We start from the raw sequence: 20,168 nt of genomic DNA, 5'->3' as shown, positions 1-20,168 counted from the left end.
CTGGTTGCAGTGGAAACACAGCAACTCGGATGTCTGAATAGTGGGTGCAGGGGCGGTACAATCCCTGCTAAAGTGCCCCGTCTTGCCGCACTTGTAGCAGCCCGACGATCCCAACCTACATGCTCCCTCGTGCGACCTGCCGCATTTCCTGCAGCGGCCCTGTCCTGACTGGCCTTTCGGCTTACCATCCGATCCCTTGGGCTTCTTCCCCGAAGCCCCAGTCGTCTGCCCCTCCTCTACCTTCCTCTTTCTGGATATGATCTAGATCAATCTCCCTCTCATTGCCCTAGCAATCATGGAATCCAAGGTATGGCAAGCTGAAAAACTAACATGCTCTCGAATGTCAGCTCGCAACATGTCATGATAGCGGGTCCTCCTAATGTCCTCATCTCCCGTATACTAGGGCACTAGTAACGCCCTCTCCCGGAACTTAAAGGTGATCTCCGCCACTGTCTTAGTCGTCTGTCTCATATCCAGGAACTCCCTGACCAACTGTTGAAGCTCCACCGCAGGTGCGAACTCAGCCCTAAACCGAGTCACAAAATCCGTCCATGTCATAGCCTTAACAGTCGAGGCTCCCAGAGAGTCACCCATCGACTCCCACCAATCTTTGGCCCTGTCTCTCAATCACCCTGCTGCATATCTCACCTTTGACCCCTCAGGGCAGAAGCTGGTCAACTATGCAAACTCAATGTCTGCAATCCATTGCTTGGCTGCAATGGGGTCCTTTGCCCCATGGAAATCCGACACACCACTACCCCTGAAGTCCTTAAAGGATAGTGTGCGTGATCCCGACTGGCTGGTCGCCATGTCGCTCCTGAACGTCCGGAGGTGGTCCTCCATCAGCTCGACAATCCCTTCCTTGATCGACCCAAAGATGATCGGGGTCGCATCAAGGATGCCTCTAGTGATCTCGGATGCGATGAACTCGCGTGTCCTCTCATCCACTGGTTCAGAACCTGAGCCCGAACCCGATCCCTCTCCTAAGCTGCCAAGTGTTGGCCTCGGACGTAATACCACCATTCTGCAATACATAATGACAACCGTCAGTGATACTGATACATCTAGAGGGATCACATCCATCACAAGTTCCCTCGTCTTGCCTCAGCCTTCCTCGATTCAAATTCGGATCATCTGCTTTTAGTAGTATGGGCCCATACTACCTTCCACATCTATCCGTACTTTCCTTAAGAACCGCCTCGACTCCACCAAGTCTCTTCTACTATTATTGATCTCTGCTATTCCCATCCTAGGCTCGCCCTAGGGTACCTCTGAATCCACCCTAACCAGTCAGCTGCTGAAGGCCTCTTTGTAATTCCAATTATCCATTACCTGAATACAATCACATGCAACGAGGCCCGGATAGTCCTTCGAGTAGGGGACTTATCCCTACAACAGTTAGGACTCAAACAAGAGCTGCGAAATAGGGTCAAATCCAATCCTCTAAGATTATTCAACCCTGATCACATGTGACTTTAACGTACTCACCTAACAGCTAACTCCCATCACTTAAAGTCCCACAAAGCACAAAGCAAGCAGCATTCAGAGAAAAAGGGAACGATCTCATGCAATCCTATCCTCATAACAGGAAACTGTACTAGCATACAATGTTGAGCTCATACTATCAGGCATAACCTAACCAGGCTATCCTACTGCTGTCTACTCGATACTAGCATGCAATTCTCACATAGCTGAAACACATATAACAGGCACATAAGGCATCATTCCTAAATCCTTACTCCTATTCTAGCATGTTGTTCTACTGAAACTGGTAACAAAACATAAACTTGTATGGGTACTTTGGGGAATACTTACTTGAGCTCGGCCGGTCGCGCACACCACACACTTCGTTCTTTCTCAAAACTCCTTTAACTTATCTTTTAGAAAACCATTTTCTTGTAAAAGCTTTTAATCCCTCGATTTGAGTCCAACACCCTCGAGGGTGTGTCAGAATCCGTCAAACCAGGGCTCTGATACCAACTTGTAACATCCCAAATTTCAAGTCCAAAAATTTCATTTTAATTAACTGAGTATAAAAAAAATTGATAAGAAAACCACATAAAAATATATCATGTCTGAACACCCAAATCATAAAATAGCAACATTTCAGAGTATAATCCCAGAATATCTCAAGTGCGGAAAATCAATGCGTGTGTGTACGATATGCTGCTACTGCGCCAGCTCCTTCCCCTTTGCTGAAGAGGTACCGGAAACCAAAACTGTAAATTATAAGCACGAAGTTTAGTGAGTTCCCCCATCGTACCACATACCATTCAATCATATAGCATACATACTGTTGGGCAATTTTGGGGTGCCCGACCTACCCGGTACGGCCATTCTGGGGTGCCGACCTTTTCCGGTACGGCCATTCTGGGGTGTCGACCTACCCATTTCAAGCCATTTTGGGGTGCTGACCTACCCGTGTCAAGCCATTCTGGTGTGCTGACCTACCCATGTCAAGCTATTTTGGGGTGCTGACCTACGCGTCAGTCCTAACAACCGAACTTGGGGACTATTCCCCTCCTACTACCACTATCACATATAACATATCATGTCAGCATATGAACATATCATCACATACTATCAGACATATCTGGGGTGCCTAACCTACCCTTCCAGGGGCAGAACACAAGCCCTAAAACTGGAGGGGCCGAAAGAAAATTTTCAATACAAACCATATAAAGATAGATTGATTTTTTAGTGATATACACTACATAAAAAGTTAGCAAATAACTACATTTACATAATGATGTGATCTAAATACAAATATCTACTAACAAACAACCATATTATAACAAACAAGCGATTTTAACAAATATACATATTAATATAATTAATAGATACATTTATATTATAAAATTATAACCATACCTATCAATTTTTTTTATTATGTTTGCTTGATTTATATTTTACGATTTACTCATAAGATTCTAGTTACTCATATTCCATACTAATTACTTGCATATATATTGTACTTCTTAATGATTATTTTTATTGTCTTTCATTTACATTTTAAGAGAACAAAAATAAAAGGAATTAATAAATAAATTTGTTTATTCAATAAAATAAAAGTTGGTTTTTGCAGCTTTTAGACTCTAAGTCTTTTCATATCTTTTAGAGATATACAGTTTTATATATCAACTAATGACAGAGAAAAAGAGAAAGTTACAGGGATACCAAATACCAAATACCTACACCTTCTTTGTTACTCCGACAGTGAGGAAAATCAGAGAAATAGCGGCAGCCGACAGTGCAAGGAGGTCACAGGCGACAACCATGCGACCAACAGAGAGCGAAGAGATCCTACAGGAGGCGTTGAGCAGATCGGCGACTAGCATAGAGAGAGAAGTGCACTGAATGGCAACCGATGAGGAGGCAAAAAGTGGAGGCGGCGTTTTCGCTCGGCTTTAAGATTTCTTTTCTTGACGACTGGAATAAGTTCTTGTGATTTATTATTTTCTTGAACTCAAAGCTTATAAGATTATAGATTGGTGGATTTTATAGAGTTTTAAGACGATTTCTTGATTGATTTGGTTTCCTAAACAAACAAGGTTTAGATTTGATTTTTTGAAGTGATTTTCGAAATTTCCGTTGATTGTTTATATAGTCTCTTACTTAATAACTAGTATATTAGATGGATACAATAAGCTTAAGAATGTTTAAAACAATGGGGCCTAATTAGTCATTGTGGTGATTTTTCATAACTAATTTACATGTATACATGTATTCTGAATGTCAAAATCGAGGGGCCCATGGCCCCTCCTGGCCGCTAAGAGCATCCGCCACTGTACCCTTCGATCCTAACAATCGGACTCTACTGCTATCACATATAACATATCATACCAGCATTTAACATATCATGTAGCAGCAAACCTAGATGATATCACAAAGACAATCATCTAACATACAACTCCTACTGGTGGGCCGACATTGTGGCTGTAGACCCACCGCTACTGGAAGGTAACTCACCTCGTACGAGTAGCTGCTGATAATCTGTGCGGGAAATCTCTATTTGTTGTTGCTCCGGAAATCCTCCGACTATAATCCCCACAAAACACTTAGTCAGAGTTTGATATCTATTCTTAGGGTAAAATGACCATTTTACCCCTGACCAATTCCAAGTCAAAGTCAAAGTCAACTTCCAGTTGACCCGACTAGCCGAGTTGGGCTGCCAACTCGTCGAGTCCCTATCCTTTCATATGTCCCTCTTCACGCCTCTACTCGTCGAGTTTGGCAACGACTCGACGAGTTCTCCTTCTAAAACAACCCTGAATGAACCTTCATCCGACTCGCCGAGTTGTATGAACAACCCGTCGAGTTCATCTCCAACCTATGAACAAGTCCTGTCCTCGACTCGCCGAGTTGTATGAACAATTCGTCAAGTTTATTTTCAAGAGTTTGGAGATTGCCTTGGACTCGCCGAGTCTGTTCATACACTCGTCGAGTCTCATGATTCTCAGGTCGTTTTTCGCGTCCAAATATCTACGAGACTTCCTTCCCTAACAACCGGTCCATTCGCGGAATGCGTTTGGTGGTCATTACACCTCGACTCATTGAGTCCCAAGAACAACTCGACGAGTTCGTCCTTGACCATTACTATACAGCCGATTTAAGTGGGTCTTAACACATCAAAACCATAGATCTGGCCTCCTAATGTCCATTTTATACGTAAAGTTCCAAACTTGGTGCACATGCAAGGGGTGTTTGGCTCAAAAATTCATAAAATGTGCTCTACAATGTGCATGAGGCTCTCATGGCCATAGAGTTGGCACCTTTATGCCATGAGACCCCTCCAATGACTCAAATCTGGAAGTAGGACCCCATGAATCACTTTACAAATCCGAAAATGGCTTAAGAAGCCCTAAATGCACCATGAATCTAAGCCCTAAAGATGAACAACCACAAAGGAATACCAAAACAGGGGGCCTTTACCTTGCTTGAGCTAATTACGGAGTAAGATCTCTGGATCTACAAGCCTCAACTCGAATTTCCCAGCTTCTTCCTTCCTTTCAAGCTTCACAATCCAACGAAGAGCACCAAAATGACCTTCTATCAAGCAAAACGGCTAGGGTTTCGATATAAAGCTTCTTGGGAGCGTAAGGGACGATGTAGGCTGCAATAAGACGTTTAAATAGGGTGCAAACCCTCAGATTTAGGGTTTTACTCGTATAGCACTTACTCGCCGAGTCCGTCTCACGACTCGTCGAGTAGGTCACTTAAGATGTCTGCGGATCTCAACTCTACTCGACGAGTGGGTCCTCCGACTCGTCGAGTCCCAGAGAAAAACATAAAAAAAATACTTTGTATTAAATGCCTACCAGGAATCGGGCGCTACAATAGCATTAATATAATCTACTTTTCTTATGTCCGATAATATTTTTTGGATAAAATAAGAAATAGCTTGTTTTGAATGAACTATTAATAAACAATATTGAACTAATAAAATTTGTAGTACAATATTTATATTACACCAAAACATCCAAGGTTTCATATATGAACTTTCAAATATTAAACATTGAAATTAAGATATAAATAATTAAAAAATGTATGTGGATCTCCTACCACCGGTTAAAGACAACATATCTCTCTAGTTGTATCGATTCCTATGTGAAATTGAAGTAGTCATTCTATGTACACCTTGTTTTCTAATTACATAAACAAATATGAGTAACCAAACATAAAAATGTTATCTTTATGTAGGAAAAATATTCAGTTAACTAACAAATTAAATAATATAAGTTTAAGAGTTAGGAGTTTCAAAACATTAATATTTTTATTAATCAATCAATTAAGTAGCAAATGTTGAAATTTTACAATCATTATTAAAAAGCATTTGAAATATTAGATTTTAAATGAATTTTGGTTGATGTGTTGTGACATCTATTATAATATATATATATATATATATATATATATATATATATATAGAGAGAGAGAGAGAGAGAGAGAGAAAGAAAGAGAGATGAAAAATATCACATATGTATGAGTTTTAATTAATTATCTTTTTGAAACGATACAATCACAAAACAAAAATAAACATATTTAAAATATTTAATTAAATATTTTTGACATCACCCTATATAATATATGATCAATATATTAACGATTAAACCACAATATACAACGACTGTATTACAATAATCCAAAAACGAAGAAAATATAAAAATGAATTAGTATAACAAACTTACAAATTAAAAGCTATAATATAATAGCATATCTCCAAAAGTGGTCATAAGACCTCAACCCAACACAAAAACCTTTAAGTTTGTTTTCTTTCTGAAATTTGTATATGATTTGTATGCATGTCTTCCCAAAAGATTGGTCCTTTTATAGTAAACTTTTCACTAAATGTTAATTAAACATAATATAAGTTATAAAACTTTTGAGTGCTAAATCATAATTAAGAAAACATTTGAGTTGCATTAGTTAAAAAAGTGGGGGTTTCAAATGAATGTGGTTTGAGGAAGTTAAAAAATGAGGTTTCAAATGCATGAGATTCAAGAAAAAAAATGTTAGCTTTATAAGTATGCATGATGTATGATATAGATAGATAGATATAGATCGATAAATATAGATATAGATATAGATAGATATGTAGGTATAGATATATAAATATATCTCCTAAAATGAATAATATTATTGAGCTAGATGATGATAGTGATGTTGATGGTATTGTAGATGGTGGAAATAATTCCCCTGTAGATCGATCGATTATGGGAAATTGATCGGATTGAAACTGTTAAGGTGTTGGACAGTTTTTAGGTTCAAACTAGTGATTTAATGATGTTTATATCTTTTATACTTCAAGATGCAATTCGAATTCAGTCAGCTCGGAGCGAATATTATAGTGAGGACTTAGTCGGTGTAGGCTTACCTAGACATCTAAAGATAACTTGGCTACTTGAGCTTCCAGAAGCCTAGATAGCTTAGCCTACAAACTCATTTTGTTAAAAGGAGTTCAACAAACACGTGGAGATTTGAACCAGTAAAAGATAGAGTTTCTTGAAGATTTGAAATGTGAAGATAAGGATATATACTAAAGATTCAAGATTGCGACATAACGTATCCATGTTTGTATGCTAACTGGCTAGATTAGTATTTATATTCTTATAATCATTGAATGTATCCTTTGATGTGAGATTCTAAGAGTTTTGTGTGACAGAGAGTTTGTTTATGTATGAGTTGTGTCTCAACATATTATCTTTGTGTTTAAGAAACTCTTCTTAGTCAACAAAGTTTAATTATAAAGCATAGTGTATGCTATTATATCGTGTAATTGCATAACCCGGGACCAACAACAACTAAGGGGCTGTTTGATATTCATACTAACCCAGTCAGAAGGAGGGACTCGGTCCTCAGTTAGAAGTTGACATGTTTGATATTGCTTGTTCATCGTCGGACTCGGTCCAAAGAAGGGACTCGGTCCAAATAAATTTAATGATTCAATCCTCATTTCAAAACCTCTTGACCGAGATTTAGCCTTCAGCTATCCCTAAATGACCAGCTTTGCCCCTTGTTGTTGACTTAATTCTTCTTTTCCTTCAGTGGATCGCACAACTTCTGATGGTTCCAGTCTAAAATCGTTGTATCAGAGCTTAATGAAGGGAGGACTTCTTTTTATTGATGGTGATGTTTTCCAGAGTTCTTGGTTGTTGATTTCAAGGGGTAAAAGATAGAGGTGATCGATTAGAACAAGGCAAAAAATCATAATTCAAATTTCACAGCATGTGGGTATGTTTCTTTTTGGATGTTTTCTTGGAAGTTTTGCAAATTCGAATTTTGTTAACTAGATATTCAAATTATTTTCTATTTTGGTTAAGTTGTAGTTCTTTGAGGTTTGTAGTTTAATTTTGGGGTACCTCTACCAATAATATTCGTACAGAGGTGGAGTTTAAAACATCGCACACAAGGTGTTCGATGAAAATCCCCAGTGAGATTACATTGTTAGTGATGGGTTTTTTTTTGCATAGATTATGGTTATTTAATATTGAGTCTCACAGCCTGTGATAGGTTTCACGAGCAAAGATATGTAGCAGGAGTATAGGATCAAGGACAAAAAATGGCATGGCAGCTTAAAGAGAGCACAAAGGTAATGAAGTGAACAATATGTGTGTTTGCAATAATTACATACATTCTTGTGTTTTCAATAAAAAAGTTTTTGGTTTTGTTAATTTGTAGGATTGTTGAATTTAAAGCAAAGCAGTTATTTTAATCTGGAAAGATATATGGAGTTGTTGGTCTCGTTGAATGTTTTTATAAAAAAAATATAATGTCATAAATTAAGTGGTAAATCATTAAAAAAAATTATTATAAAAAATGTTGTTTAAGGGCAATACAATCATTTTGTACAGTCAGTCAAATATAAATCAAACAACAAATTTTAGTTAGAAGTTAACTCAGTCAGAACTTCTAACTCAGTCAGTTTCTAACCCAGTCAGCTCTGACCCAATTAGCAACTATCAAACGACCCCTAAATAGGTAACTTCTTTTATGGTGAGTCAGGATGTTGTATGCAAAACACCATAACTAGGTGGTTTTGAATATGTTTCTCTATAAAAAAAATGACAAACATATTGGTAATGATAATCTTATTAGTTTTTCTTTCCTTTTTTTTCATTTTGTGTAGATTGATAAAATTATTAAAGGGTTATGTAACCATTTTGCTAAGGTTAAACACTAAAACAATCTAAAAGGTAGAGTCGTATCACAAAAGAGATAATTTTTTCAATATTTATCATTAATATATAACCAATAATTTCATCAAAAGAAGTTTCGAAAATATACGGAATTGTTTTATGAATGGACGAAAAAACTTTTTAAAATAGAATCGCAATCTTTTATTCCTTTTACAAAAATAATAATAATAATAATAACAATAAATTTTTTTACCAAAAAAATAAGTTTGGGGAACGACCGATTATTTTGTGATCAACCTTCTTTCTAAGATAAAAATCAAATTAGTTGACCGAGCTCTTTTTCCACGAGTGTGACTGGAAAGATCCTCTCTCTTTCTTTCCATTTGCCACCAAACTTCCTCCACTTATCATATATATACACTTCTCACCCTCTTAACTTTCAAAACACACAATGGAAAAGCCAAAAAACAATTCATTGGTTCTCGAACTCACAATCATATCCGCCGAATCCCTTTCACTTACCAAAACACGTCCGGTGAAGAAAAACGTGTTTGTCATCATCAAAACAGACTCCAACAACAGTCAGACCACCACCATGGATACTGAAAACGGGTCTTATCCTTCATGGAATCAGAAGTTCTTGACAGAAATGTCAATGCATGCGAAATTTTTCACGTTAGAAGTTCATTGCAACAACTTTTCAGGTGATCGTGTTGTTGGGTCGGCTAGGGTTCCGGTGTCAGATTTTAGTAATGGATATTTACCGAGTGATTATTTGCATTTTTTAAGCTATAGGTTGAGAGACAGATATGGCGAACGTAATGGGATAATTAATTTATCTGTTAAGGTTAAGTCGTCAAGTAATATTGCTAACAACAGTATTAACAGTATTCCAACGACTTACTCCTTAAAGACAAACGGGTGGAATTACGGGGCCACCATGGGTCAAAATGTAACTCATGGGGTGGCGATTGGTGTTCCTATTCGAAATAGATATTAAATGTGGTCATACTTATCAGTGGATTTATAGCAACCATCAATATATTTTTTATTCGTTACATTTTTTTTTTTTTTGTCATATGCAAAAGTAAAAGAAACTGCTAAATACAATATACAACAACCCACTTTCATTTATTTGTTTATTATCATATCTTACTTTCATTTATTTCAATTACCATACTATACTTTCAAAAAAATCTTATCAGAGCATTGTGTCTTGAAAAACATACCAAAATATAGAATTGTACTTTCGGAATTTTTTTTTTCTTATTAAGAATCCCCTTTAAAAAAAATATATATGTTCAATTGTAGCCTGAATGCAATAAACTAGCAACATACTTTTGTTTGTTTGTTTTATCTTACTTTCATATCTTTCTAACATTGTTCTTTTTCTTGATTAAAAATTTTTAATCGAATAAAAAAAATTAAAAAGGATAGAATAGTCATTTCACATGGACCAAAGAATAAAACCACAACAAAATAAAAACTAGGGAGGATACGGTTAGCGAGAAAAAAGTTAACTCTACTTTTAATTTATTTCCTTTTAACGCACTGTAGTTTGTAAATTTTATCCATTTATTTGTAATTTGTAAATTTTTTCCATTTATTTCAATAACAATTGATTTGTATTCATATGACATGCTATAATCCGCTTAGATTTTCAAAACTACAATATTGTAACTTGTAACACAAAGAAAATGAAAGTATATTGCTATTTCTTGCATTTAACCTTCCTATAAACAAATAGTTTCTCCAAAGTAGAATCGCACAACATGAAGAAAGAAAAGTAAATATTATATAAGAAACAAAAAAACAAAAATACATTTCTATTTCTTACATAACCATAACAACATACAACCAACTATGCACAAAGTACACTTGGATAAAAACACAACTTCACAAGCAATTTACATAGGCTACAAAATACAAATCATAGAAACTCTACAACTTTACATCTGGCGCCTTTTTTTACACATAAAATCAAAAACTAATCCCTCAACCTCAACCTCAACAACAATACACAATAATCTCTCATAATTATTATTATACGTTAGTTAGGATAAATTTATCATACATCATTTCCTTGAGTAGCGTTTTTTAATATGTTGAATTTGCATAGTGGACATGTTGCGTTAATGTAAAGCCATTTGTCGATGCAAAGTGCGTGAAAATGGTGACAACAAGGGAGCTCACGAAGATCGGTTCCATCATCATAAGCAGAGAGACAAATGCAACATTCCTGTTATTAGAATAGATACATTTTCTTAGTCGTTAAATAGCAATGTACTTTTTACGAGGAATTGCATTTTTGGTCCTTGAGTATGCTGGGTTTTTTCAATTTTGGTCCTTATTTTGGAATCTCTTTGGTCATGTTTTAAGTAAAATGACCAAAATTGCAACCAAAAAAAAAACTAGACTCAGGGGACTAAAAATATTTGTTTTACTTGGGACATACAATGTCACAATGCTACAATTTGATAGATTTTTCATTTTTCAAAATAAAAATAAAAAAATGAAAAGTAGGATGTTATAATAATAAACAAATCAATGAAAATGTGTTGCTATTTCTTGCAATTTGAGAAGATTAAAAAACTTACAGCATCTTCACGAGGTAGAACATGTTCAATGGGTGAATCGGTATCACATTCAATCATCAATCCACCAAAAGCTTCTTGAATTTCCTCATTTTCTTTTTCAAAATTACCAATTCTTTTGAACTTGTATTTAGGCAAACGATCAATATCATCCTTAGTTGCACCCTCCTAATAATATAATAATTAACAATTCAACATAACTAACTTTAGGAAAAATTACATACATGCCACTATATTTAAGGTTTCTTCAATGAAAGCCACTAAAGTTTGACAAAGTTTTCTATATAGATTTTCAATTTGCCCTTCCTTTTACCATTTCCTTTCATTTTCTCATATATTTTTTTTAAAGAATTTTCTATAAAAAAAAACTCACCTGATCAGCAACAGCATATAAAATAGCAATAATACAAGGTAAACAGCAGCAAACAGCAATGCCAACAAGACATGCCACAGCAACACAAATAACCACAAAAAACACATCAAAAGCCAAAAACGTTATACAAAGCCTGAAAAAACAAAAACATATATATAGAAAGAGATTAGTTAAACAGAAGAAAGGTGAAAATTGTGAATTTTTTAAGGGGCAAAAAGGTAAAAACGAACCAGTATAACTGAGGTGACTCAGAACTCAGACTTTGACCACCTGCTGACACCCAATAGAATCCAATAATCCACCAAATAAATGAAAACATTGTATTAGCAGACTCCAGATGCTTTGCAACACTGCCATAGATAAATCATAAATGTTTTTTAATTAATTAAAAAACAAACACTCAAATAAATGAAGGTATGCTGCTATTCTTGCATTTAGCCCTAGATAACAACAAAAAAATTAGTTCTTTGTGTAAAAATTGATGATTAAAGAAAACAAAAAACATTGTGCTAATTAGCTTAGACACCATGAAGAGAAATTCATCAAGATAAAAGTGTTTGTAGCAAGTTCTTCATCAAACATACAAGAAATCAAAAACTACAAATGTGTCGTTGATTTGAAGTAGGAATAACAATTAGCACAAGCTGATTAACGATTTTACCTAGTCTCATCATCATTCTGCAACCTACTCGAAGCAAAATCAACATTCTCCAGACCTTCATTTCCAGAAGTTGCAGAATTGGAATTGTCATTATTAGCTTCAAACGAACGTTGTTGGTAACGATGTTTATACTCAACATACACACAGACCATATGGAGCAGACACTGCAACGCATACCCAACAATCCAAACCCTCAATGGCATCACTGGAGACTCCTTCAAACTCATAACTAAAACCGCAACTGAAACAGTCACAAACGCAAGGTTCCAAATTAGGTCTAAGATAACAATTGGGCGAGAATACGCCCAATCACTCTGCCGTTCCTCAATTTGCTCTGCGGCTGATTCCCTCACTCGCATTGACGGTTCACGGAGCATTCTCCGACTGCTGGCACGACGGAGAAACCTCGCGGCGCCACGGAGGGAAGGTGGGCCTCTGACGAATTGTCGAGTAAGGAAGATTTGGTCGGAAATGGCGGAGGTTGTGGAGAGTAATGGAGTTGCATCGATGTTGGTGGTGTTGGATTCGGATGAAGAAGAGGGGGAATTAGAGGGTATTGCTGTCGACATCGTGGATCGATCGGATTGGGGGAAAGTGGCAGATTTGGGGAGAAACCTAATCGACTGTGTAGAGGTTTTCTAGTTGACTGTTAATGGTGGTAATGGATGGCCATGTATACAAGGGGGTGGAGTACAGTTGGATTGTTCTTGTGAATTGTGATGAGATGATGAAGTGCTCGAGGTTGAAGATGTTGGGAATATTTATTTTTCCAGAGAAAGAATTGCTAAATTTAGAAGTGTGATTTTATTACATGTACCTTATGCTTAAAAAGTTATACATCTTTTGACTACTCAATCATAGCGATTAAATCGATACCTATTTTTTCACATTAAAAAATTATGTAAATTAAATTTTAGTTTGGTAAAAGAATTATGGGAAAATGACTTAAAATGTCCAAAAAAAAAATGTGATTATTTTTTTTAGTGTAAAGAATACCATTAAATTGAATTTTTTATATAAAAAACACCAAGAAACTACACATAAAGGCTTGTGGTAACCTGATGTAATCGGTTACCTCAGTACTTGATTTATTTAATGGACATTTACACCTTCAACTACCAAATTAGGTGTTGCTCCATTGGAAACCATCTCCACAACGACAAAGACGACGACAGTCGTTGCCCTTCTCCGAGAAAGGGCGATCTTCTTCTCTGGCTCAACGATCTCCTTCTCCGGCTAGATTTCTAGCAAACCACCACCGCAAGTGGGTTCTGAAAACCTTCACAGTGGCGGCGACATTTCACCATCAAAGTTTAGGGTTTTTCCACACCACCATCTTTTCTTTTCCCTTTTCTGCATTTTTGGCTAGGATGTACACCAAATTAGTGTCTTCGATCCATTTTATACACCAGGTGCGATTGCTGCATTCCCAATTGGGTTCAATGTTGGAGATAAAAGGGCATTAATGAATGAGTTGTTAATGACGAACAAAATTCGGTTTTAGGCAGTCAAGATAGATCCTTTGAAGGGCTTCAACCTGCTCAGGTGTGTAGGAAGCATACTTCCCATTTGGGGCTAACTAAGCACATAATGGTTGTCAAGAAGAAAACAGATTACTTGGGTATTGTTTGGGTCTAAATTGTCTCTTTTTCTTCATCTCATAAATGGTGTATATGTGTATTTGATCTCAGAAATGGTGTATGTGTGTGTATTTGATCTCATAAATGGTGTATGTGTTTGATCTATGGTGATGGTGGGGACTTTCCAAAACGAGGATGGATGATCTCATAAACTCGACACAAACTGAGAGACCATGAATAGTTGTGTGATGGTTGGTGATCATTTAACCGGGTAACCTACAATACCCGGTTAAATGGTATTTTTTACACTAAAAAAAAGAATAATTGTATTTTTTGTACATTCTTGAAACTTTATTACCTTTTTAAGTCATTTTCCCAAGAATTATTTATAAAACATGTGTATTGTACTATGGTTAGTACATAATATTTTATGAACATGTATTTCCTAATATTTTAATTTGTGTGTTTTAAGTTGTTAAATAGAAATGTCAAGTTGAGACATGAAGTTGTGTCACACCCCCGAATCAGACGGCGGAAACGTCCGAGGGCTCTTGTGACTTAAATTGAATACCATCACAATGAATATACATGAATCATAACATAATTCATCACCATGCATTGAAATATTACAACTGATATTGTTTACATCCAGTACATTGTTTTAGACATTACAATTTCATAACATAAACTGTCTGATAGATAATCTGAGCAAAACACCATGACATTACTTGGTACTTATTCTTCGGTTTACCTGTTACCTGAGAATACAAGTTATTTTGAAAAACGTCAACATATGAAATGTTGGTGAGTTCATAAGAAATGTTGTGGTAAAATGATTTGGTGTAGTTTGTAAAACCTAGAAAATCCGATATTTTCTGAAAATATCATTGTTTATAATAAGTGTGAAGATCCGTGAATATATGCTTGTTGATTTTCAAAACATGTATAATTGTTAAACTTTTGTATAAATCACGCAAGTGAAAATGTTGAACTTCCCAAGAAAACCCGATGTTTTCCCAATACATAAAATACAGTGATTTCTCTATTGTTATACCGTTACGACGAATGATTTTTGACTTATCGGGTAGCGTTGGATTAATTAGGGTTTGTGAGTCGTTATAATCACGCATAAAGATGACTAGTTTATAACTACAGGTTACGAACGATCCTTAAAGGCGTCGCCCGTTACTGCTCACTTAATCTAACCCCCGTGATTACTCTTGATTAACGCCATGAATCTGTTTACTGGATTTCTCATAAGCCCAACAACCGAGGAGAAAGGGGAGTACGAAGTCCCGTTATTTCCGTGAGTTATTTAAGGCTATCAGGAATGCGAAAGACACTTGGCCCAACTCACATTTGACTTCTCGACCTCACTAGCAGTACTAATGGGCCACTAGGGCCCAATAGCACATTAGAGCTATTGAAAGTCCTTTTACATGAAATCGGGTCATAGGAGGCCCAATAACACGTAAGCATATTCCCTTTGGGCCCAAAGATCATGTTAATGGGCTAGCAAGGCCCAACAAGCATGATTTGAAACTTCAAAGCCCAAAGTTTGTAAGTTTGCTCATCATAGTTATCGCGTGTTTATTTAAATGATTTGGTTTAACGATTTTTTTTGTTATTGATTCGACACTGAATCAATTCGTTTTATAACGATATTTGTTGTTGAGAGTGTATTTGTTTTCCGTTTCGTTGGTAATCGTGGATCTTGTATTTTGTATTAATGAATTAATTTGTTTGAAAGTGGAATTTGACCCTTTTCACTACCCTTCCTTTATAAAAATAATATTTTTGGTCCTTTTATATAAAAGAATTTCATTTTTCGTCCTTAAAACCCTTTTCTTGACACTTTTGTATTATTTATTTGATGAAAACACAATTTTAACCCAAAATTTACTTTGTTGACAGCTTCAGCCCCTCCAGAATAGTGATTCTCGGTTAGGAACTCATTTTCACAACTTTTACAGTTTTGACCCAAAATCTAAAAAGTTTACATTTTTGGTCCTTTTTGATAGTGAAAAGCATTTTTGAACCTTATAAACATTTTGTTATGCTAATTACCCCCTATTTTACAGAGAGTTACATTTCCAGCTCCTCAAACTTATCATTTCCGCATTTTGAGGCTTATTGGGTCGAGAAGCCCATAATTAGCCCATTAGGCTAAAAATTTACATTTTAAGTCCCTCAAAAATTCTAATGTTCAGAAAAACATTTATAGAAACTTTTTTTGACCCTTTTAACCTTCAAGAAACCGTTACTTGTTTATTTTTACCCCAAGTTTGTATTTTTGACAATTTAAGCCCAAAAATGGGTTTTATGTTAGAATTTGTTCATCGTGACCTTATAAGCTATTATTCTTGACTTGTTTACACCCTTTTTGGTAACATATTCATCACAATACACATGAAACCACACACATACATGCATCAAATCACACATAGCATACATATACACATAGATCTACACATTTTTCTTGTATTCTCCCCCATAAAACTCATAAAAACCAAAAAGAAAGGGGTATGAAGCTCACCTTGAGTGTGGTTTCGGTTTTGAAGAAGATTGGGAGAAGTGTGGTTCTATTTTTGGCCCTAGCAAGTTCCTTAGATGGATCTCGAACTTAGTGGGTTCTAAGATGCAAGATCATGAATTTGAATGGATTAAGAGGTGATTTTTGATGAAAAGAAGTGAGTTAGATCACAGATTTAAGCATGATCTTACCTTAGATGATGAATTTGTGGGGTAATTTCCTTGAAAAGCTTCCTAATCTCGAAAACTTGGTGAAGAAAAGAGAGTTTCTTTGAGAGTGTTCAAGTGAGATATGTGTGTGTTTGTATTGTTTCGGCCGAGAGAAGAAGAGAGAGGGGAAGAGAGATTAAATGAAGTGATGGTTGCATGGAAATATGGGTTACATGCATGGAAATCCAAGAGAAAATAATGAGGTGGCATAGCAAAAGTCAACTTCCATTTCTTTTCTCTTTCTTTTTTTATATATAAATATAGATGGGCCGAGAGAAAAGAAGAAAAAAAAATTGTTGAGCCTTTGGTGCTTAAATCCAAATCATGGGCCCATGTTGATTGTTTTTCGGCCCATTGGACTCCTAGGGTGCCTCACGGCCCAATTTGTCAAAGAGAATAGATTTTATGGCCCATTTAGGTTAATTGGATTTGTTATGGTCCAATAAGGCCTATTAAAGTATTTTATTTCATTCTAGGCCCAATATGGCCCAAAATGTTAAAATAAATGAAAGTGGGTCCAATTAGAGCCCATTTAAGAGTTCTAAGCCCAAGATAGTCAAATTGGAAGCTTATTGGCCCATTGGGCCCAATAAGGAAATCCTTGTCCAGAATGGACTTAAACTGGGATTTCTAGGGTTTCCAATTATTTGTTGACTATTTGCAGTGCTTGTATGAAGTGTTTGATTGAAATTATGTTGTTATTGAATAAGCATCCTACGTGCTTTCACATTGTTGGTTCACATTTGTTATCATTGTTAAATGTTTACAAGACATTGAATTTCCTATTTTTGACAAGTTGATTCTATAGTAACATGATATTTGGTGAAACATTGTAAGTTGAAATATGTAAGATTAAATAATCTAACCATATTTTAACCACTTTTGAGTTCGAAGAATAAACCAATAAAATTCATTTTTAGTAAAAATAAACGTTTGGTCTGGAATGAGTAAGATTAAATAATCTAACCATATTTTAATCACATTTTGAGTTCGAAGAATAAATCAATAAATTTCATTTTTAGTAAAAATAAACATTTGGTCTGGAATGAGTATTTCGAACCAAGAAAAAACATTTTTCTAACAAAAATTACATTTCGGACCAAAATCCAAACCAACATTTCGGATTCTGGACTGAATTTTGGATTTTGAGAAACAAAACCTGGAATTCTGGAATTTCGAGAAAAAAAATTGTTTTTTTCTTAAATCCACAAAAAATAAAAATAAATAAAATAAAATCAAAATAATGTGAACTATATATGATATTAGTGCATAAAATTAGACATTTTATTGATAATTGTGACATTAAACATTTCGAAATGTAATATTTGGAATCCCAAAAAAAATATAAAAACATTTCTTCGAACAAAAAATCTGGAATATGAATAGTACTACGGAATGAAGACATTTCGAATAAAGTGGTTATTTTTAAAAAACTGAAGAAAAAAATTTTTCTTTGAAAAACTCACTTTTAATGGTTATATTACTTAATTTCCTAGTGATTTTTAAGTTTAAATGTTGTATTTATATAAAAGAAAATGTCTAGAAGGGGGCATAAAAGTTTCAGATATTTTTCGAAAAATATCATTACATTTTTTGCTTGCCTGTTATATTGTTTAATTTTTAAAAATTTTCAAAAACATAATTGTCACAAATCATAATAGGTCAACCAAAAAATAAAAATAAAAATATCGACCTAGATATTACATTGCGTGAGGGTTGTCTTAAGAAGGTAAAAAAGTTTCATTTTTATTCAAAAAAATACCACTAAACTCAATTTGACTTGAAGAGTTTTTAATGACTTTGGCATCTCTCTCTTTATGTCTGTCTCTCTATCTATCACACCATCACTGTATAGCATTATATTTTAAAAACATTTCTCTTATTAACATATTGAAACTCATGCATTTTGATTTTTTGGAATAAAATGACGAATATTAAATATACGTGGCTTAATTTTGTAAAATTTGTTTTGTTGAAGATTCTATCTTTCCCACATAACATGCATGAAACACGAACATAAATGAAGGGAAAATAATACATATACTTAAAAAGTATGGAAAAGAAAATGTATTCTTAAAACATATTCTTAGACTTCAATATATATGTACATAACATAAAGTTAAACTACAAACATATACTCAGGGAAAACATATTCTTGAACTTTAAAAACATAAACTTGAACTACTAACATTTACTCACATATAATTTAGCTTCTCAAGGAGTACTATTTTGTTATCCATCCTTACATCAATAACCTCTACACTTCTCTACCTATGGAGTCACTAGGGTAGAGTTGTGCACGCACCTTTTGGTGAAGTAAGGAAAAATGAAGGTGTTGGGTCATTCTTCTTTTCTATTTAATCAATGAAGTTATATCTTCCCATTTATTCAAAATATATTTCCTTCTTTGTTTATCCCTTCCAAAATCTTATTCTATTTTGAGAACAAGCTGGTTTTTCTAGAGAATGATGAAGACGACATTCTCTTGTATGTGGAGTGTTTGTTTTTAATCTAATTTTTATACGGTGGTTTGTGTGTGTGAATACTCTTACTAATTTTGGTTGTTTAGCAAGCAATTGAAAGATCAATGTCATATTATTGCCTAAGATATAGAAAAGATGTTTGTATGAATACTCAAATAAACATTTAGGTGGGCTTTTCAGATTACTAGGGTTTAAGGTTTAAATGCACCGAAGAAAAGAGGATTAGGAAGCGAATCTTGCTTTAAATGCATGTAAGAGAAAACGTTGCATTTCATTTTATGAGGCTTCTACTTTAAATACATACAAGAAAACGTGTTTTGGAGGCTTTTAAGTTTACAAGGGTTGGGTGAGCTCTCCTAGTTTAAATGTATGGAAGAACTTTAAATTTTATGTTACTTTAGTGGTTTATTATTTATAATCAAGTTTTTTCAACACGTTATTTTAACTTTATAGACAGGGAAAAAGACTTTGTAGACAGGGAAAATGACCTACTTTAAAATGACTTGCACATTTCAAATTTTATGTTATTTTAGTGGTTTACCGTACAAAGTCATTTTCAATGACTATAAAGTTAAAACTTAAAACATTGTGTGTGGTTAAAAGTTGAAACAGTATATTGGTTTTCAAAGTCGAAACATTTTGTTGATTTAAAGTTAATAGATTTGTTGATTTTCAAAGTTGAAGTGTTGCGTCGATTTAAAGGTGAAATGTTGTGTTTTTTTCAAAAGTTGAAATCTGTTGTGTAAAAGTTGAAGCGTTGTGTTGAATTAAGTTGAAATGTTATATTATAGTTGAAATATTGTGTTAAAGTTTAAACGAAGTGTTGATTGCCAAAGTTGTAACGTTGCATCAAGTTCTAAAGTTGAAGAAGTATATGAGCTTAAGGTTGAAAAGTTGAATCACACAACGCAGTTTATGTTGCAAGGATGTTTTGGACACATTGTCATTGTATATTAAGTTAAAACATTGAGACGCATAAGATTGTAGACGTTGGATCATTAATATAGGGTATGTGTGAATAGAGGTCATATGTTGAAAAATGTTGACATTTTAGAAGATTTTTGTTTCCTAAAGCTGAAGCTTGAGGGGTAGCTACCTT

General features: G+C 34.8%; 2 protein-coding genes across 2 annotated transcripts; one reads left to right on the top strand and one right to left on the bottom strand.

Moving 5' to 3' along the window:
- The first annotated feature begins 9,083 nt into the window (after window positions 1–9,083).
- On the top strand, window positions 9,084–9,770 carry LOC145094102 (BON1-associated protein 2-like). The gene has a single exon (XM_079032383.1). It carries the CDS (start codon window positions 9,088–9,090, stop codon window positions 9,634–9,636), a length of 549 nt encoding a protein of 182 aa, XP_078888509.1. The 5' UTR covers window positions 9,084–9,087; the 3' UTR covers window positions 9,637–9,770.
- A 639-nt stretch (window positions 9,771–10,409) lies between these two features.
- LOC145094101 (E3 ubiquitin-protein ligase At1g12760-like) lies at window positions 10,410–13,031 on the bottom strand. The gene is made up of 5 exons (XM_079032382.1): window positions 12,265–13,031; window positions 11,834–11,953; window positions 11,604–11,736; window positions 11,234–11,398; window positions 10,410–10,875 (listed from the first exon to the last, which is right to left on the bottom strand). Exons 1-5 carry the CDS (start codon window positions 12,831–12,833, stop codon window positions 10,705–10,707), a joined length of 1,158 nt encoding a protein of 385 aa, XP_078888508.1. The 5' UTR covers window positions 12,834–13,031; the 3' UTR covers window positions 10,410–10,704.
- Between the last annotated feature and the right edge of the window lie 7,137 nt (window positions 13,032–20,168).

Source organism: Lactuca serriola, chromosome 3, assembly GCF_051521515.1.
Source record: "Lactuca serriola cultivar US96UC23 chromosome 3, Lser_US96UC23_V15, whole genome shotgun sequence".
Taxonomy (NCBI): Eukaryota; Viridiplantae; Streptophyta; class Magnoliopsida; order Asterales; family Asteraceae; genus Lactuca; species Lactuca serriola.
Note: the sequence above shows the minus strand (reverse complement) of the source record. Positions and strands in the feature narration are given on the sequence as shown.